General features: G+C 46.3%; 1 protein-coding gene across 1 annotated transcript in view; it reads left to right on the top strand.

The window, feature by feature from the left end:
* The window catches only part of dennd1b (DENN/MADD domain containing 1B), a 223272-nt gene that overhangs the window by 23407 nt on the left and 177840 nt on the right, over positions 1-22025 (top strand). The window contains exon 3 of the mRNA XM_072438119.1: positions 21088-21131. Within this exon, the coding sequence (XP_072294220.1) occupies positions 21088-21131 (44 nt within the window). The remainder of the gene's footprint in view (positions 1-21087; positions 21132-22025) is intronic.

The following is a 22025-nucleotide window of genomic DNA, read 5'->3' as shown; positions in this document are numbered from 1 at the left end:
ACTGAACACTGTGACAGAACGCCGTGACGGAGCCCCGCGACTGAACACTTTGACTGAATGCCGTGACTGAATGCCGTGACTGAATGCCTTCACTGAACGCCTTCACTGAACGCCTTCACTGAACGCCTTCACTGAACACTGTGACTGAACACTGTGACTGAACACTGTGACTGAACACTGTGACTGAACACTGTGACTGAACACTGTGACTGAACACCTTGACTCAGAGCTGTGACTGAACGCCTTGACTGAACGCCTTGACTGAACGCCTTGACTGAACGCCTTGACTGAACGCCTTGACTGAACGCCTTGACTGAACGCCGTGACTGAGAGCTGTCAGAACTTCAAACCCGCCTCCGAAGCAGCGAGCGTGTAGCCGCCGAAGGCGAGGCTTTGCAGTGTCACGGCAGCGCGGTCATGCCGCCGGGTGCCGTGCCATCTGACATTAAGCGAGATCGATCCCCCCCAACACCTCAAGGAGCACCCGCGCCCCTCCCCCCCGCCCTCTGCCGTCTTTGCTTCAGACGAGGAGGAGACAGGCCCTCCCAGCGTCCCGACTCGATCACCACCGCCTCAGCGTCGCACAAGTTCTGACGGAAAGTTCTGAGCGACGATCAACGTTTTTTCTGATCCGAGACGCAGCACGAAGCCGATGATTCGCTGCCGTCTTGACCGCTTCTGCTGCAGTTTCTCAATTTGATGCGGCGAGAGCTTTGTTTGGGGCAGATCTGGTTCATTTTGTGACATGGACGTCGATATTTGAAAATACAGTTCGTGAGAAATATCAGAATCAGAGAGAAAAGTCACATGATGGTAAAATAGCAAGATATCATGACTAAATAAAGGCATAAGCTCAGGATTGTAGACCATAAACGTTTACTTTAACAGGTTTTATAGTAGAATTATACACATGACACTGTTCTGTGTGTAGAACTGAGAATATTGAGCCGCTAAAACTGTTAAAAACGACGTCAAAACGAGACAATATCGTATTAACTCCTGAACCTTCACTTTATTTCATGGTCCACGTTTTGTGCGAGGCTTGAACTTGAACCCAGGCACATTTTAGCAAAAGCTTGTTAATTAGCGCTTTAGTCGCTAAGTCGATTAATCTCATCTCTTATTTTATCTTGATAATAAAGGTTTACGCAGGACAACAGGACAAAGGAGACTATGTGGAGCGAGTTAGCTGGAGATTTGGGAGCAACTCGTTAGTTTAATCTCTTTTATGTATCTGTGACATGTACTTACAGCATTTACTAGTACTTTTCTGTATAAGTAGTAGTTTTTGCACGAGCTTCTGTGCTGTTGTGGTGGTTTGAGTGCAGTTTGGGTCAGATACACAGAGATACTGTGGTTCTTCTAGATACTATAGTTCTGATAGCTTTTGCCACGCCTCCTGTTTAGTGCACGTCTTTGGTCGACCCAGAAGGTTTTGGGTTCGGCTCCCGGTCAGGGACGGGACGATAAACAATAATAACGTTATTATAATAATCGTTCGCGGTACGTTTTGTGTGACCGTGATAATCGGCAATAAAACAACTTATGATATATAACGTTCTCCTCTAGATCATTGTCGTTTCCTTTATAGTCAAGTACAATATTAGCTAATTAAACACGGAACTTATTTACAGTTATTATAATCACGGTCCCCAACATTTCCGTCGGCAGTTTTAATAATTGCCGTGATGTTATTTTTAATCTCATTCAAGCCGGCAGTGTTAAGCCGTTCTGTGTCTAACCCTGTTTGCATGTTCTCCCTGTGCCTCTGCTATAAAACCCATGGAAAACATGCGCAACGGCTCTTCTGGGAAAAGACTTTCTGAATCTCCTGCTTTAAAAGTCGAGGTCAATAAATAAATAAATTTTTTTAGAGTTTCTTTTCAACCTTTCAAACAACAGTTTTGAAATTTTTGTGATTATTTCTCGCTCAAACTCTTAATGTTCCATAGTTGACTATGGTACAAGCCTCGTGCATCTCTGGTCGTTATGCAGCAGCAGCAGCAGCAGCAGCAGCAGCAGCAGTAGTAGCAGGACGTCCCTGGTGCACTGCTCCGTTCAAACCTCGTTAACACCTCCGCAGCCGCAGAACGGGCCGGTCTTAAACAACAAGACCTCGTTTGTCCAACACCACAAAGTCACGTGTTTGTTCCTCCTTAAAAAGCTGAAATGGCGTGTTCTGACCTCGACTTTCTTTTACCTTGACCGCAATTTGTTTTTTACTGACACGAGCCGTGTTCACACGTTGTGCTGGTGCTGGTCCTGGTCGTGCTGGTCCTGGTCGTGCTGGTCCTGGTCGTGCTGGTCCTGGTCCTGCTGGTCCTGGTCGTCCAGGTCATGGTCGTGCTGGTCGTGCTGGTCCTGGTCGTACAGGTACTGGTCGTCCAGGTACTGGTCCTGGTCGTGCTGGTCCTGGTCGTGCTGGTCCTGGTCGTCCAGGTCATGGTCTTTTCAACCTCATAGATCTCATAGATCTCATAGATCTCATAATTACAAAGGGGGTAAATATTTCAAATGTTAATGTGATCGATGTTGCTCTGTCTGATCATTTCTGTGTCTTCTTTGACCTGTCTGTTTCTCCCAAACCTCCGGTTGGTCCTGCAGTTGTTCAGCGGAGACACATAAGTGATGGCACAGGTGCACTGTTTATGGAAATGATAAACTTTGAAAATGTCTCATGTTCTAATGTAAATGATTTGTTGAACTCTGTTACATCTAGTGTTTTGAATGTTCTGGACACCATCGCCCCTATAAAGGCTAAAATGGTTAAAAATAAGCAGAAGGCGCCGTGGAGAAATGATGATTTGGTCAGGGCACAGAAAAGGGAGTGCCGCAGGGCCGAACGGAAATGGCGCAAGTCAAAGCTCCAGGTTCAAAAAGAGATTTACAAAGAAAAGCTGAACATGTACAACCTAATCTTATGTAGAACTAGGGAAAGATATTTTTCTGAAATAATTGGAAGCTGCAGTAACAACTCGCGTGTCCTGTTTGCCACAGTAAACAGATTAACAAACCCTCCAGCTCAGCTGCCGTTAGAACTCATTTCCACATCCAAGTGTAATGAGTTTACATTATTCTTTAATGACAAAGTTCAGGGCATTAAAAATGCTATAAATCCCACAATGCAAAAAATGACCCTAAAACCACCAAGACACTTAGAGCTAACTCACTTTGCACCAGTAACTGACAAAACTGTCCATGAGATCATCACCAGTCTGAGTTCATCTACATGCTGCCTTGATGTGTTACCCACCAGATTTCTAAAGTCTGTGCTGAACAGTTTGTTAGCACCATTCACTCACATAATTAACATGTCGCTTCAATCTGGAACATTCCCAATGTCTTTGAAAACTGCGGTCATAAAGCCTCTCCTAAAGAAGAGCAGTCTTGATGCCGCAGTACTGAGTCATTACCGGCCCATCTCTAATCTGCCATTTTTGGGCAAAGTCCTTGAAAAGGTTGTTTACCAACAGCTCACAGATTTCCTCTTAATAAACAACTCATTTGATGTTTTTCAGTCAGGTTTTAGACCTCATCACAGCACTGAGACTGCTCTTGTCAAGGTGACAAATGACATCCGCCTGAACACTGACACGGGCAAAGCCTCAGTCTTAATTCTGTTAGATCTGAGTGCTGCTTTTGACACTGTCGATCATGGGATCCTCTTACAGAGACTAGAGGACTGGGTGGGCATCACTGGCACTGCCCTAAACTGGTTAAGGTCCTATCTGGAAGACAGGAAGTACTTTGTTGAAATTGGTAGCTGTGTCTCAGACCGCATGACCCTGACCTGTGGAGTGCCCCAAGGGTCAGTCCTGGGTCCCCTTCTGTTCAACCTCTACATGCTGCCGTTAGGTCAGTTGATACGCAGTGAAAATGTGTCCTATCACAATTATGCAGACGACACTCAGATCTATGTTTCACTATCGGCAGGTGACAATGGACCAGTTGATTCACTCTGTCACTGCATCCAACAGATCAGTGTGTGGATGCAAAACAACTTTCTCCAGCTGAACTCAGACAAGACTGAAATAATCGTTTTTGGCCCACAGAAACAAAGAGAAAGTGTTAGCGGTCACCTCCAGAGTCTCGCTCTAAAACCTACAAACCAAATTAGAAATCTGGGGGTAATAATGGACTCAGACTTGAACTTTAATAGCCACGTCAAATCAATAACATCAGCAGCTTTTTACCATCTAAAAAACATTGCCAAAATCAAAAATATAGTGTCAAAACCAGATTTAGAGAGACTTATCCATGCGTTTGTCTCCAGTAGATTAGACTACTGTAACGGCCTGCTCACTGGCCTCTCCAAACGAGTTGTAAAACAGCTGCAGTACATCCAGAACGCTGCTGCTCGGGTCCTGACTAGAACCAGGAAGTATGATCACATTAGTCCTGTTCTCAGGTCTCTGCACTGGCTCCCTGTGGCTCAGAGAATAGACTTTAAAGCAGCTCTGCTTGTGTACAAGTCTCTCCATGGCCTAGCACCAAAGTACATCTTGGATATGTTAGTGCCATATGAACCATCTCGGACTCTGAGGACCTCAGGGACCGGCCTCTTGCTGGTGCCCAGAGTCAGGACAAAACATGGGGAATCTGCGTTTCAGTTTTATGCAGCTAAAATCTGGAACAGTCTTCCTGAAGATGTGAGACAGGCTTCTACTCTGACAATGTTCAAATCTAAGCTAAAAACAGTTTTGTTTAGCTGCGCATATGACTGAAGGGATTTTTTCTTTGCACTCTTCTCTTTTGTTTGTGATTTTATTAGTTTAGAAAATCAGTTGGATTGATAATTTTTAATTTAGTTAATTTTATTGTATTTCTGTTTCTGTAATTTCTTTGTGATTTGAATGCATTTTTCCTGCTGTGAAGCACTTTGAATTGCCTTGTGTATGAAATGTGCTCTACAAATAAACTTGCCTTGCCTTGCCTTGCCATGGTCGTCCAGGTCATGGTCGTCCAGGTCATGGTCGTCCAGGTCATGGTCGTCCAGGTCATGGTCGTCCAGGTCATGGTCGTCCAGGTCATGGTCGTGCTGGTCCTGGTTGTGCTGGTTGTGCTGGTTGTGCTGGTCGTGCTGGTCCTGGTCATGCTGGTCGTTTGCCCAGATCTGAACTATAGTTTTTATACAGAATAGATACAGACAGGATATTGTGGAGGAAATGATTCATGTTCATGATGTTTATCTGGTTTTCTCCAACTGTGCACTTCCTTTCTTTAGATATCGGATACAAACTGAATATTAAGCTGAATATTAAGAGTTATAGCCCTTTAAAAAATAACTGTAGTACATTTCATGGCTCAAAAGTTTGCACACGTCCAGAATGTCGCGAAGTCGTCCGCAGAACGCTAAAATAGCTCTGAGAAGTTCCTCCGCGCCCGAAACAGCCGCGCTTCGCCTCAATAATGGAGCTATTACTTGGCAGGTTTTTTTAATCAATGTTATTTTGGACTGAAGCAGCTGGCGGGACCATATGGGAGAAACTATGTGATTAAGAACGCTGGATGTTTCTTTTTTGAAAGTGTGAACCAGCGATCAGCGATAGAATCATCGCCGTTAACCCCGAGCGAGTGACAAAAAAGGCTTCTTCACCTGTCGCGCTGTGCAAGCTGCTCAGGCGCCGCCGTCTCCCGAGTTTAGGTCGTCGTAGCGTAAAATGCGTCTTTTATCTCTGCGTGACCGACAACGCAGGTAAAAGAGACTTATTAGAGATTTAAATTTTAAGCTCTTTTGGTTCAATGACGTTTAGGTTTCTCAAAGGATGTCATGCTTTTGCTTCATTTATTGTTTTGTCTTTATTGTTTTTAAAGGCGCAGTGGACGATTTTTCGGCGATTTGAGAACGCAGGCGGAAGTGCGCATGCGCACTCCCCCGTGCGGACTGATACAACACACACGTGCGTTTGTTTATTAGCGCAACGGAGCGCATCGCATCTCTCGTCTCCCGTAGATTTCCGTCCACTTCTGTGTCAGCTCGAACAGTCTTTCTCCGTCTTCATTTTGCCCCGTACACTGAGGGAACTATATTATGATAGATCCATGCGCTTAGGCACGCGGAAACGTGGGCACGAACCGCACGCGGCTGCAGGTGAGCGGTAGGTGCGTTTTATGATTGATACGTGGCAGGACTAATGATTTATCCACGCCACGAGGAAATATAACAAATGTGCTGAAAAAAATCGTCCACTCCACCTTTAAGGGATGTTTTGTGTGTGAAATGGGGACGAGAGCGGGGAATGACACGCAGCAAATATGTCGCAAGAGTGATATTTTTCGTCAAGTCTCACAACAATATCGTAGACTGGATTCAAGGGCCCCTGACAGGTTTTTACAATTTTTAGAAGGGAGGGACCCTGTTATTCCACGACCTCGCACTTAATCGGTTGGACTTTAAATGGATCATGGAAATGTGTGTGTGTGTGAACAGTGTTTACAGGGACATTGATAGTGTGTGTGTGTGTGTGTGTGTGTGTGTGTCTGTGTGAACAGTGTTTACAGAGACATTGATAGTGTGTTTGTGTGTGTGTGTGCGTGTGTGTGTGAACAGTGTTTACAGGGACATTGATAGTGTGTGTGTGTGTGTGTGTGTGAACAGTGTTTACAGGGACATTGATAGTGTGTGTGTGTGTGTGTGTGTCTGTGTGAACAGTGTTTACAGAGACATTGATAGTGTGTTTGTGTGTGTGTCTGCGTGTGTGTGTGAACAGTGTTTACAGGGACATTGATAGTGTGTGTGTGTGTGTGTGAACAGTGTTTACAGGGACATTGATAGTTGATCTGTTAAACCATGAGCTGCACAAACTCGAAATGAAACACGGCCATTTTAATCATCACAACAGTCAAAATGTCACACGTTTTTGAGGTTATTTTCTTTAAACAAGCGACAAAATTGTAGCGCGGCCACAAAATGATGCGTGAAATTATACCAGAAATGACCCATGGCGATATATCAACACAGCAGCCTGCCATACCGATACTGTATCACCAAATTTAGTATCACAATATATCGACACAGCACCCTGCGATACCGATACCGTATCACCAAATTTAGTATCACGATGTATCAACACAGCAGCCCGCGATACCGATACTGTATCACCAAATGTACTATCACGATACATCGACACAGCAGCCTGCGATACCGATACTGTATCGCCAAATTTAGTATCACAATAATATATCGACACAGCAGCGTGCAATACCAATACCGTATCACCAAATTTAGTCTCACGATATATATATATCGACACAGCAGCCCACGATACCGATACTGTGCCACAATATCGATATGCGAATATTTTGGCACAGCCCGTATCAACACCTTTCCCACTCTCCATGACGATCCGGCGTACTTGCAGAACAAAACTGCAGCGCCGCGAGTCGGTGGAAGCGCCTTGGGAGACGCCGACGCCGCCACGCCGCTGCTGTTTTTTGCAGCGAAGGCGGCGAAGCGGAGACCCGCCCGACACGACGCCGGACTCGTTTCGGGCTACGACTGCCGATTCCTCCGCTCCGCACCGTCTGTCACCGCGGCGACGTCCATATGCTGCGCCGCTCATTCGTGAAGCCGTGAAATCGGGTTGCGTCCCGCCTCGGCCCGGAGACGCCGCGTACCTCGTTTTTTCTCCGCGCTCCGTAACGCACCGAAGACGGGGGAAACTAACGCGGCATTAACGGGGTCACCTCGGCTCGACGCGGCGCTCTTTCTTCTCCTTCCAGAGCGCGAGGTGCTTGTTTACTCGCCTCAGATGTGCGAGGGGGGCGGGGGGGAGAAAAATGGCGGCGAAATCCCCCAGGCCGCTGCATCTCACGTGGAGCATGCCAACTGATGTTTTTCCCCTTCTCCTTCGTCTTCTTCTTTTTGGCAGTTGAAACAGGCGGTTGTTTTGTTTTATTCGCGTTTGAAAGCGCTGGAATCGGAATGATGATTTTTATGTCTGACCTAATCCATATTAATCCACTGATGCGTTTTGGGGAAAGCGCACGCTGCGTTTCATGTGGTGCGTCTTTTCAAAAACGATCTGGTTTTATATGATTTGGTTTATCAAAGAAAGAAATGGTCGTACTTTTCCTCGGAGACTGAACTTGACGATCCAGCTTCAGGACTAGTTTAAGTTTTAGAATCTAGTGTCATGTATCTGATTGGTTCTGTTAGCTTAGCACTTTATGTACCGTACATTGCCATGGCGTCCGTTCAAAGTGCTTCCTGTACTTCCCTCCCGATGCGTAACAAGTCCGGTGTGACCAATCCGCCGTGCTAAACTTAAGGGGCATATCATTGCGGGCAGAACATTCCCTTTCCCGGCGCCGTGCTCTCTAAATCGGCATGAAATGTAATGCCATTAACGGGGAGCGGTCGGGCCAAAAGGGGAGCGACGCTTTTTTTTTAATTTTTACACGGCTTTAACCGTCGTTAACCGTCGTTAGAGCCGCGTTTCCCCCCCGTCCGCCGCGCCCTTTCAGTGAGCGCACTTAATCTGCTTACTCCTTTAATTGTGGGAGCAGGGCCCGAGCAGAATACGAGCGCTGATCCAGAAGTAAAGTGATGACCGGTGCCGTTCTCCAGGAGGTACCGCCCCCCCCCTCGCCGCAACCTCCTGGCGGGGAAGAAAAGCCCCTCCTCTCACAAAAGACGTTTTGGGCCATATGTTGTCTTGACATCTTCATCAGGTTCACAGCAGGTTACTTTAGTAAACTTTCACTTCACTGCTGATGGGATTTTCCCTCAGTGTTCCTCCAGCGCGCCCGAGCTCAAAGTCTAGACGGCCGCAAAGGCGAGGTCCTTCAGGTCCTCCAGGTCCTCCAGGTCCTTCAGGCCCGCGCGCACAATGAGGCTATTGTGGGGAAGCGCTAGCTTCCTCCCGCTAGAGCCCAAAACCGTGCGCGCTAAAACAATGCTTTTGTCCAGGGGCATACGAGGGGCCTAATCCGCCGCACTGTGAAGGAATAAAAGCGGCGAGAAGATGAGAGAAGGAGCAGCGCCGCCGTGAATGAAACCACTGGCAGCGGGGCGAGAGTTCAGCAGTTTAACCTCTGGCCAACGAAGAGGAGGAACAAGGAAAGAAGTAGCTGCAGTGGAGGGGCCGCCGGTGGCTTTCACGCACCGAGCCGCTGTTCGCCATATGGGATTTGGCCTCGAACAAACAGGCCTCCTTTTCACGGGCTCGCCGCGGCTCACGAGGAGGTGAGAAAAGAGCATTTCTTATGCCTTCAGAAGAGCGCATGGCCATGAGGCTGGAGTCCGTTTGATTCAGCGTATAGAGAATTATAAACTAAGGCCTTTTATCTAAATGTGTATTCACTCTGGATTTAGGGTTAGACCTGCTTGAGGTTTACTGTTTTTTTAAAGCATTCAATTCCCCCGTTGAGGCGCCGCAGACCTGATCCTATAGAAACAACATTCTGCTGCATTGTGGGTGTAGTTCATATTTATCCCGAGCGACTTCCAGCGGAACGTAAAGCGGATTCATCGAGTCATCACCACTTTAAACAAAACGTGCCGTATTTTAAACATTCTCAACTGTGTTCTGGACTCTAAAGACTCTAAATGTCAAAAAAGATGACAATTTCCACCAATAATACACTTAATTGGTGAATATTCTGTATCTAAAAGCCTTCGCTCGCCATTTTCCCAGCTTCATTTGATTTACGTCTTCACAAAGTCTCAACGTTCAGAAGAAATAATCGCTGACTAGTCGACTACTGAAATAATCATTCTTTTCATCCATAATGCAAAGGCCTTTTTTTTCCGTTTTCCCAGAGCTGGTAAATTCCGAGTTTGGGAGTGAGAGTTTGAGTGGGCAGTTAGAGTCCTCTGACACGCCGGTGGAAAGAGCCAACGCGCTCGCTCAACAGCCAAGCTAGCGCCGGGGCAGCGCCAGGAGTGACATCTCCTGCCAACAGCTTCTTTTTAACCCACTTGGAGAACGTGGAGGGAGCGCCGATGTATGCCAAGAGGAAGACGCCAGCATTATTCTTTTTTTTTCGCCTACTTGCAAGTGCCAATGTTCCCGGCCTCACGCGGCGAACGGGGAGCGTGGCAAAGGGGTCGCCCGCCGCTTGATCCGCCCGCGTACCGTGCACAGATATCTCGTCATTCTCTCGCTTTAGTTCGCTTTAGTCGGGGATCCACCGGCGCAGGTAGGCGGAGTTTAGACCGCGGCAGATAGGGCGGGGTCACGGTCGCTCCCAAACCCGAACCGCTGTGTGATTGGGGAATATCGGCGCCGTCCAAAATGGAAACCGCGCCAACGGATCTCTGCCAGTTTTGTCAAAGTTGTTTGGGTGAATAATGGCATGAAGTCGAAAAGTCCCCTACAAAGCATGGAAGAGGCGCATCACCAGAAACGTTAGGAGCCGGGTCTGTGGAGAGACGAGCCGCGACACAGCAAGGGTTTGAATGCGAGTGCAACAAAAACACAGAGAGCAAGACGCTTAGTTAGTTAAGTTTAGTCTGTTTTAATTTTCAGCGTGATTTTTACTTTTTTTTCATTAGTTCAATTGGCCGCTCATATTGCACTGTGACGGTGTTAAACTGTGACGATAGAAAAGGGTTCAAAGGTCGTCATAAGTAAAGCCACTAAAGGTTTTCACTGACCCAATAACTACGGATCGATTTTGTTTGTATTGGAGACTTTTTAAATGCTTTCAAGTGAAATTACGACTAAAATGAATCAGCTTATAAATAAATAAAACAAATAGAATAAATAAAATAAAATGTATAAAATAAAATGAATAAAATGAATAAATAAAATATAATGAAGTAAAATGAAGTAAAATGAAGTAAAATGAAGTAAAATTAATTCAATAAAATAAAATTCAATAAAATAAAATTCAATAAAATAAAATTCAATAAAATTCAATAAAATGCAATGAATGTAAAAAATGCAATAAACGCAATAAATGCAATAAATAAAGAATCCGGAGCTTCTCATTGCAGACATGGCAGATGATGATATTGTATTCCTAAGGCAAATACTCATTTCATACTGATAATGTGACGTTGATATTGTTTAAATCATGTTGTTCATCACTTCACCCACTCTGGTCCCTCAGGACTGGCTGCAGGTGGGTTACGATGACACTTTACGAGCGCTCATGATGGACGAGTGCGACAGGGATGCTTTTCACTGCACTTGCACTCTACAAGCCGCAGTATGAGCTTGTATGAAAAAGTCTGAATATTAGTCTGTTTCTGTCTGTTTCTGTTTTTAAGTCCCTGTTATATATTTTTCTTTTTTCTCAAGCAGCCATGTTTGTTTGATGGACAATGTCTGTCCCTGATTGGCTGATCCACGCCAATTTGAACTTTCATGAAAGATGAAATCGATTGATAGTTTAGTCGATAAAAATGGGACAGTGGCGTAAAACTGACAAAAGCTTCTGCCGTATTTCTATGATTTGACCCAAACTGCACTCACATGACCACTACTGCACGAGCTTGAGCAAAAACAAACAAATGGTTACTCAGCCTGAATCATGCTTAATAAACACCTAAACCTAACCTTTATGAAGTAGTTACTAAGCCTGAATCATGCTTAATAAACTCTATATTCATTATGATTTAAGTCTTTGCTCATGCTTTGTTAAGGCAAGTTAAAGGCGTTATGGATGATTTTTCGGTGATTTGAGAACTCAGGCGGAAGTGCGCATGCCACTCCCCCGTGCGGACTGATACAACACACACGTGCGTTTGTTTATTGGCCCGACGAATCGCATTGCATCTCTCGTCTCCCGTAGATTTCCGTCTTCTTCTGAGACAGCTCAAACAGTCTTTCTCCGTCTTCATTTTGTCCCGTACACTGAGGGAACTATATTATGATAGATCCATGCGCTTAGGCACGCTGAAACGTGCTGCTCTCATGGGGACGAGCCGGACGAGGCTGCAGGTGAGCGCTAGGTGAGTTCTATGATTGATACGTGGCAGGACTAATCGGCAGTCCACGCCACGAGGAAATGAGACTCAGATTTGGGCCAAAAAAAACGTCCATTCAACCTTTAACGATTAGTTATTAAAAAGTGGTATTTATACAGGAAACAAGTTAAACGGACAATGTATTTATATATAAAAAGTAGGTTAAACTGTACATTCACAACCAACACTTCAAGTTCACTCCATGCCTTCACGACTAATAGACATCTTTTACAACCTAAAACGCCATCGACTGATTAATCGCCTAAGCGACTAAAAGTCTTGAAGAAGTGCATCTTTACTCTTGATCTCAGGCTTTACCTTCGCTTTAATAAAACACTCAGATTTATGAATAATACGTCCATTTTAATAGACTTCCTCTCCCTGGCGTCCCTCCGCCCACCACTTTGCGTCTCCCGGGGCCCGGTTCACAATAGTCCCTCGTCTCGGCGGGGCCTTGTGTCTGACGGTTCACGGTTTACCGGGACCCTCACCGTGAGCACTGGCCCCCCGTCACATTTGCACCTCGCTCCGTCCCACACAGACGCCGCCATCGAGAGACGCCGCGAACGAGAGATGCCGCTCTGCAGAGGTGATTTCAATTCCATTTTCGCCCGCCGCATCTGTTTACGTCGGCGTCGCTCCGCCTGTCGCCGGTGTCAACTAAACTGGCCCGCTTTTGGACGATCGGCAGCGACTCTTTACACATTCTGTCAGCCGCAGGAAAATAACAATAAACACATTTGGAATCCGAGGCGTCGTGGGCGTAACCGGGGAATAGGAGGTGTTTTGATGGACTCGCGGGCCCACGGAGGTCGTGCCGTAAATATTTTTGCATCGGCGAAGCGGGGTGCGAGCGCTTCGGCTGAACGACGTGACAGCGTTTGTGACGGGAGGACTTGAGACTTCACAAAGTTAAGTTTTGCAATGTATGAACCTTAAGCAAAAAGTTCAACTGATACATTTTTCCTCACGCGTAAGAGGTGGTTTCCCGGTGGTCTTTGGAACGTGAACATCTGACTTTTTGGGTCTCAATGAGTCAAAACGAACTGCAAAGACTACGATCAGTAACGCGGTTAACTGGTTAAGCATTTGCACATCGTGAGTAGTTAATTCCTCTGAGTTGGGGTTCTAGTCGACTTAACACATTCTTGATTCTTGGTCGACTTGTGACAGTTTTGGAATTCGTGTTCGGTTGTTAAAGGTCCAAATTGGCCACTATTTCCGTTTTGAAGAGGTAACTAAAGCTATCTGCCGCTCCTTAGTGTTCATGCTCCTTAGTGTTGACTGAATTTGATGAAGCTGAAGCCGTTTGAGGATCTGGTGGAGCACGTTTATGGACCAAGACTGTTTTAATCAAATACACACGACATTTTCACATTTCCCACCTAATTTTCACGAAATTACGGCTCAATTTCAGTCGTAAAACTTATTTTCTCGGCTCATGGCATGTTTTGGCATCTGCGTATAGACACGTTCATGATGATTAAATACTAAATTAGCTGACAATTATTTTAAAAAATGGACACCGAAATGATTCTGCAGACCGAAAACATGAACACAACCCTGATTGAGCCGTCACTTACAATTATTGTCGATTAGTGATTAATAATGTCGTTGTCTTTGTTATATGTTGGATGTGTTTAGACTCTATATAGTCCACACAATTATTAAAATGATCAATCCACAACTACAATTATGTTTTTATCGCCTGCGAGTCATGATTGGTCGATTGAGCGTTGCGACCCCTAAACCTTGTATAATTTTAAATTAGCAGATGCTTCATTATCGCTTGTTTTCTTTTATTCAATTAACATTTGCGTGGCAGAAGTCCGGGACACGCCTGTAACGCTCCGTTGTCGTGACGATGCGGCGAATGGTAATTAACAGCGGCGGCGGCGGCTCAGTGGGACTTTGAGCGTTCTGGAGCCCGGCGGACCTGTCCCGGTGACATTTGTGGCCCCCCGGCAGAGCGGCAGGGGTCCTCTTCACCTCCGTAACCTTCAGCTTCAAGCCCCACCGTCCCCAACCCGTCCCCCCGTCGCCGCCCCCTCCTGTCTGGCGCACGGCCCGGCAGCGTCTGCGGGGAGGACGATGGGGGGGCTACGAAAGGGGACGTTTCCATTGTGTTCTAGAAAAGGTCTGATATGGATTTTTTGCAGCCGATGCAAATTTTCACCATCTCCCTGCTGTGGCCTATTATCAATACTTATATAAATACACAATATACATATTTTAACCTGTACAGCAACGGCCACGCATCGACCCGGTAGTGTGGCGAAGGTCTTTAAATGATCTTGTTCTCGCCTGATCGCTTGTTTCTTTCTGCATCAATGTTTGTTCATTTAAGAAGACGTATTCGATGCACCGAGGTCGAACTGGACACCCAAACACGCCCGAGACACACCGAGACGGTTTAGGGGCCGATATTTGTTTGCGGCAAAGATGCGTTAAGGGATCATCTCAAAATAGGTTGAAGCTGAAAAAGACTAAATACTAAAAAACAAACATTTCTGGCATCACATAACATTTATTTTAAAAAGAAACATTAAAACATAACAACTTAACAGTCATCACTTGAAAACTCGCTGTCAAATAAACTCTCAAAACTTGAACAATATAATATCATTATGTTACATACATAATATGGCATCTGATTCATACAGTATGAAGTATTCTGTCCATCTGTGAATGTCGGGAGATGTCACTTGCTGCAGTACGATGTACGCGTTGATGAAACAATCGTAATTTGATAGACCTTGCTCACCTCTAGTCCCTGAACATCCTTTGGTATGTTTATCAGTAAAAGCTATGAACTCTCCAAATAATGTCACCTGTCGCAGCATGTTTGTTTACTCAATCCACATGGTCCACGGCACATCCCATTCAACCGCTGCACCAGCACCTTGCACTAGCACCATGCAAAAGCACCATGCACCGGCACCATGCACCAGCACCGGCACCATGCACCAGCACCATACAAAAGCACCGGCACCATGTACCAGCACCATGCACCAGCACCATACAAAAGCACCGGCACCATGTACCAGCACCATGTACCAGCACCATGCAAAACCACCATGCACCATGCACCATGTACCAGCACTATGCACCATGCACTATGTACCTGCACCAGCATCATGCACCATGTACCTGCACCAGCACCATGCACCATGTACCTGCACCAGCACCATGCAAAAGCACCATGCACCGGCACCATGCACCGGCACCGGCACCATGCCCCATGCACCGGCACCATGCACCATGCACCAGCACCATGCACCAGCACCGCACCATGCACCATGCACCAGCACCATGCACCGCACACCAGCACCATGCACCAGCACCATGCACCAGCACCATACACCATGTACATGCACCGCACCATGCACCAGCACCGCACCATGCACCAGCACCGCACCATGCACCAGCACCGCGCACCAGCACCATGCACCAGCACCATGCACCAGCACCATGCACCAGCACCATACACCATGTACATGCACCATGCACCGCACCATGCCCCAGCACCGCACCATGCACCGCACCATGCACCAGCACCAGCACCATGCACCAGCACCATGCAGACTCACCTCGCTCAACCAGGAAGTGATTTAAACAACGTCTCTGATTGGCTGCTGTAAATGGCTCTGCACGTTACATTTCCCTGTAAGCAAAGGTGTGGGTGTCTGATGTCTTGGATGTTGGCCCTAATGCTCGTTGCTGAGAAATGTAGGTACAACCCCCCCGACGGAAAATATTTAGTCGTTTTCAGCTTCAACCTATTTTGAGACGATCCCTAAATCGTCGAATCTCGAGCGATGACGTTAACTGGCTGCAATTGATGTCCGCCTCACGTGGCAAATGTGAGGAAAATCGGCTGCAAATGACAATAGATTGTGAACAATATGTCATGGCCCGGCACCAGTCGAGTTCATAAACAAATAAACAAAGTCATAATGGACGTCTTGGGTTTTGTCGATGTCGCCCGCCTCACACGATCAAGCTTTTGTAAACGGAGCCGCATTCGTTCCGTCTTTCCGGGCCTGTTGTTCCTCTTGAGTTGGTAAATCACCATAAAATGTCCCTAACGGGTCCGATCACGGGGAGGGGAGGGGCGTGGTCAGGGAGGAGGGGCCGCGGTCAGGGAGGGGAGGTGCCGCGGTCAGGGAGGGGCCCCAGTCAGGGTGGGGAGGGGCCCGTGAAATCAGCCCGGAGGATTATGTAAGGAGTTATGGATTTGAGTGTGTCTCATTGTGTGTCTTTTACCTCTTGATTTGACTGAAAGACTCGGGACATTTTATTTAGACAATGTTTTTAAGGCGTTTTAACAATTCATGATGATTTATACTGTCATGCATATCTCTTTTCTAGGGCTGGGAAGTGTTGACAAAAGATCAGGTTTTTGATATTTTTCGTCTTGATTGTGATATTCTGTGTCTCTGAATGTCTTGTTGAAACATGGATCTTATAATTAACCACAAAAGTCCAGTTTCTGACTCTTTATTTTTACTTCTGAACAGCTTTGAACACATTTGCGTTTGCGACTTTGGAGCATGATGACATAACTTTGGAGCATGATGACGTGACTTTGGAGCATGATGACGTGACTTTGGAGCATGATGACGTGACTTTGGAGCATGATGACGTGACTTTGGAGCATGATGACGTGCTGGAATCTGAAGATTGGAGCATGATGACGTGACTTTGGAGCATGATGATGTGACAACGTGACTTTGGAGCATGATGATGTGACTTTGGAGCATGATGACGTGCTGGAAACTGAATATTGGAGCATGATGACGTGACTTTGGAGCATGATGACATGACTTTGGAGCATGATGACGTGCTGGAATCTGAAGATTGGAGCATGATGACGTGACTTTGGAGCATGATGATGTGACAACGTGACTTTGGAGCATGATGATGTGACTTTGGAGCATGATGACGTGCTGGAAACTGAATATTGGAGCATGATGACGTGACTTTGGAGCATGATGACATGACTTTGGAGCATAATGACGTGACTTTGGAGCATGGTGACGTGCTGGAATCTGAAGATTGGAGCATGATGACGTGGCTTTGGAGCATGATGACGTGACTTTGGAGCATGATGATGTGACAACGTGACTTTGGAGCATGATGATGTGACTTTGGAGCATGATGACGTGCTGGAAACTGAATATTGGAGCATGATGACGTGACTTTGGAGCATGATAACGTGACGACGTGACTTTGGAGCATGATGAGGTGACTTTGGAGCATGATGACGTGACGGCGTGACTTTGGAGCATGATGACGTGACTTTGGAGCATGATGACGTGATTTTGGAGCATGATGATGTGACTTTGGAGCATGATGACTTGCTGGAAGCTGAATATTGGAGCATGATGACGTGATTTTGGAGCATAATGACGTGACTTTGGAGCATGATGACGTGACAACGTGACTTTGGAGCATGATGACGTGACTTTGGAGCATGATGACGTGACTTTGGAGCATGATGACATGACTTTGGAGCATGATGACGTGACTTTGGAGCATGATGACGTGACTTTGGAGCATGATGACGTGACTTTGGAGCATGATGATGTGACTTTGGCGCATGATGATGTGACTTTGGAGCATGATGACGTGCTGGAAACTGAAGATTGGAGCATGATGACGTGACTTTGGAGCATGATGACGTGACTTTGGAGCATGATGACGTGACTTTGGAGCATGATGATGTGACTTTGGCGCATGATGATGTGACTTTGGAGCATGATGACGTGCTGGAAACTGAAGATTGGAGCATGATGACGTGACTTTGGAGCATGATGACGTGACTTTGGAGCATGATGACGTGACTTTGGAGCATGATGACGTGACTTTGGAGCATGATGATGTGACTTTGGAGCATGATGACGTGCTGGAAACTGAAGATTGGAGCATGATGACGTGATTTTGGAGCATAATGACGTGACTTTGGAGCATGATGACGTGACAACGTGACTTTGGAGCATGATGACGTGACTTTGGAGCATGATGACGTGACTTTGGAGCATGATGACGTGACTTTGGAGCATGATGACGTGACTTTGGAGCATGATGACATGACTTTGGAGCATGATGACGTGACTTTGGAGCATGATGACGTGACTTTGGAGCATGATGACGTGACTTTGGAGCATGATGATGTGACTTTGGCGCATGATGATGTGACTTTGGAGCATGATGACGTGCTGGAAACTGAAGATTGGAGCATGATGACGTGACTTTGGAGCATGATGACGTGACTTTGGAGCATGATGACGTGACTTTGGAGCATGATGACGTGACTTTGGAGCATGATGATGTGACTTTGGAGCATGATGACGTGCTGGAAACTGAAGATTGGAGCATGATGACGTGACTTTGGAGCATGATGACGTGACGACGTGACTTTGGAGCATGATGATGTGACTTTGGAGCATGATGATGTGACTTTGGAGCATGATGACGTGCTGGAAACTGAAGATTGGAGCATGATGACGTGACTTTGGAGCATGATGACGTGACGACGTGACTTTGGAGCATGATGACGTGACGACGTGACTTTGGAGCATGATGACGTGACTTTGGAGCATGATGATGTGACTTTGGAGCATGATGACTTGCTGGAAGTTGAATATTGGAGCATGATAACGTGATTTTGGAGCATGATGAGGTGACTTTGGAGCATGATGATGTGACGACGTGACTTTGGAGCATAATGACGTGACTTTGGAGCATGATGACGTCACTTTGGAGCATGATGATGTGACTTTGGAGCATGATGACTTGCTGGAAGCTGAATATTGGAGCATGATGACGTGATTTTGGAGCATGATGACGTGACTTTGGAGCAAGATGACGTGACTTTGGAGCATGATGACGTGACTTTGGAGCATGATGACATGACTTTGGAGCATGATGATGTGACTTTGGAGCATGATGACTTGCTGGAAGCTGAATATTGGAGCATGATGGCGTGATTTTGGAGCATGATGAATTGCTGGAAACCTAAGATTGGAACATGATGACATGACATTAGAGCAAGATGACGTGACTTTTTAGCAGCACTATGTCAGAAACAGAATCTTCTCTTATCAGTGGCCACAAAAAGGAAGCTCGCATCAACTGTCATAGTTACAAACGGACAAAACACTGACACACAACAGCACAACTAAAAGTTACAGACCGTTTTCACTTACAAGCTTTTGAAAAGCCATAACTCCCGTGTTGCATGGGCAGCTCTGAGTGTGTAAAGTTTCCCGCTGCAGTTTGTCCAGCTTTCAAGCCGGTGCTTTACCTGTTGAACACGTTTTGTTTGTGTCTGTGATGGTCCTGCTGGTCTTCTGCTGTTCCTCCACGCAACGTCCGGTCCTCGCTCACGCTGAGGACGTCCAGCTCCAAGGTCAAGGCCCTCTCTGTCCCAGCCCAGGTCGTGTCCGGTCCTCGCTCACGCTGAGACCTCGAACACCTCGGGCTGGAACAGAAAGGGCCTTGACCTTGGAGCTGGACGTCCGTGTTTACCACTGACCTTTGTGTTACGGCTGAAAGTCAAGTAAGAAAAAATGCGTACAAAATAAACGGAATTGTACTGTGTAGGTCACTGACAGTTTTTGAGATGCTAAAATGATGATAAACAAAGACATTTAAACCATTTCATGCTATTGACACATCGACCCAAAAGCAGGATGAAGCCTTGAAACCTTTTATCTTTATGACCCATCGTATCATCTACAGATTAATGTGCTATAAAAAGGATAAGAAGTCACAAAAGACCTGTGAATATCAGACTTTGACTAAATGTAACCCAGACATTATGATCAAAACCCTGTGAATAGGACATTATCAGTGTTTGATGTATAAGCTCTAGGTATGTCTGACTGCAACCGTCCAGTCGATTAATCGATCAATTGTGTATTAATCGACAAACTTTTGTATCGGTCGACTAATTATCTATTGTATTTAGATGAAAAGTACGTGCTGTCTACAGGGGAGAAGTAATGAAGGAGTGTACTCTGTCTTTTTACATATAAATACAGTTTTCTAGTACTTTTCTGTATAAATGGTTGTTTTTGCATCCAGTTTGGGTTGAATAAAGATGATGATCCTTTGGAGGGACACAATATCAGTTTAAGGTTAAGGTTTGGATTGGGAACAGTTAATTTGGTGAGAGCTGGATGTTAGTCCCGCCCCTCAGAGCCTTTTTAGTCGATTAATCGATTGACAGGGCAGGTCTTTGTTCAATTACAGTCTTAATAATGTAATAAACGCTCTTTAAACAGAAATGTAAAGTTTTCCCATTGTCGCTTTAAGTATAAACAGCGACGAACATGAATAAGGATTGTCGTCCCCAGTTTGTCCCAATAATGATCATATTAGTTTAGTGAAGTCACGGTATCGGATATTGAAGTGTTCCGATTAACGAAAATGAAGCTCTTAATTTTCTTTCATTCTAATACATTACTGTCATAAAATCAAACGTCGTGAACGCAAAAGTCGAGTTATTGTGACGTAAACGGCCACATAAAAGCACAATACATACTCTTTTTTTTGACTTAAATAAGCTGTTTTACCTCCATCGAAAGGTAAATATCGATCATCTTCATATCGTTTCTGAACCCGGACCAAACGAGGGCTTCTGGAGGTTAAATCGAGTGAATTATTTGACATAAATGTTCTTAAAAGTGCAGCGCGTGTAACTTTCCTACGTGTTCGTCTCCGTGTTTGTCCTTAAATTTGATTTCAGCCGTTTTTCATGACGCCAACACACAAAACGCTGCGAAATTCGTGGCGTTCAAAATGCCCGTCGCAGCTCTTCCACCGCCGCGTCTTAATTCCGCACTTTGTCTCATCATCTGCCTCCGAACACTTCCCCATTTGTACGCTAATCTCCCCGTGTCTTTATTTATAGCACGCGCAATGATAACCCGCTTAAAAACACGGGAAAGTGAGCGTACGAGAGTACGCGCCCGACTTTGTTCCGACGCCGCTGATCTGGCGTGTTGGCGCGGGGCATTTGCATATTGGCGTCGGCTCGTGGCACAGGCCCCCGTCCCGTGCCCCCTCCCCTCTCATTAATATGTATGTGCGCGCCGCTCGCGAACACGCCGCCGCGTTCCTCTCGCTCGCTGATTAATGCTGTCTGTCAATTTCACCTCCAGATCCGGGCGTGCTGTGGAGCTTCCCCCAGGACCAGCCCGACCAGGTATGTGCGTCTGCGGCCTCACACTCTCTCTCTTTCCCTTCTTTCCACTCACATTTCCCAGAATCCTCCTGTTCTCTCTCTCTCTCTCACCTCAATGACTCATGAATCACAGTCGAAATCGCAGTAAATGGATTGATCATGAGCGACGATGAAACCTGATGGTATTGTGATGGTCGTAATCGTCTGGAACTTTTATAAGTAAGACGGTGTCAGAATCAAGAATTAGTGTCTAATCTTTATCAATAATACACTTATACACAAACCGTGTTCTCGCTGGGGTGAGGTTGAAGGATGATGGTGGGACAAACCGTGCTGCAGGCAGCACTCGCAAAAAGTACTTAAAAATGTTTACGTAGCACAGTGCTACTTACATTTTTTAAAAAGCACCACGGCGCTCGCTCGCACGCTGTGTGAGCGCCGCAGTGCCCCTTGCCCGCAGCGCCCCGCACCCGCCCCTCGCCCGCACTCGCCCCGCGACGCCCCTCGCCCGCGCCGCCCCTCGCCCGCGCCGCCCCTCGCCCGCGCCGTCCCTCGCCCGCGCCGCCCCTCGTCCGCACCGCCCGCCCGCGCCGCCCCTCGCCCGCACCGCCCGCCCGCGCGAGCGCCATAAAATCATCATGTGAGCGCCTCTGTGCCTTTCGCTCGCGCCGCCCTCCGACCAGCCGGAGCATGGCGGTGACCAGCCGCAGCATGGCGGCCGCCTTGCCAAAAGCCCTCAGCGAGAACACTGAGTCGCCATATTTCAGTCTTTATTTGGTTTAAAATGGATTCAAACAATCATCTAATTGAAATAATAGTCGCTGAGTAGTCGACTGGTAAAATAATCGTTAGCTGTAGCTAAACAAAACAAAGGCACAACATCCATTAAATAAAAGGAAAATTATGGCAAAACAA

This window comes from Eucyclogobius newberryi, unplaced genomic scaffold (genome assembly GCF_026437365.1).
Source record: "Eucyclogobius newberryi isolate DKJ021-1_F unplaced genomic scaffold, fEucNew1.0.hap1 SCAF_9, whole genome shotgun sequence".
NCBI classification, from domain to species: Eukaryota; Metazoa; Chordata; class Actinopteri; order Gobiiformes; family Gobiidae; genus Eucyclogobius; species Eucyclogobius newberryi.
The sequence above is the reverse complement of the archived record's forward strand: the minus strand, read 5'-3'. Positions and strand labels throughout refer to the sequence as shown.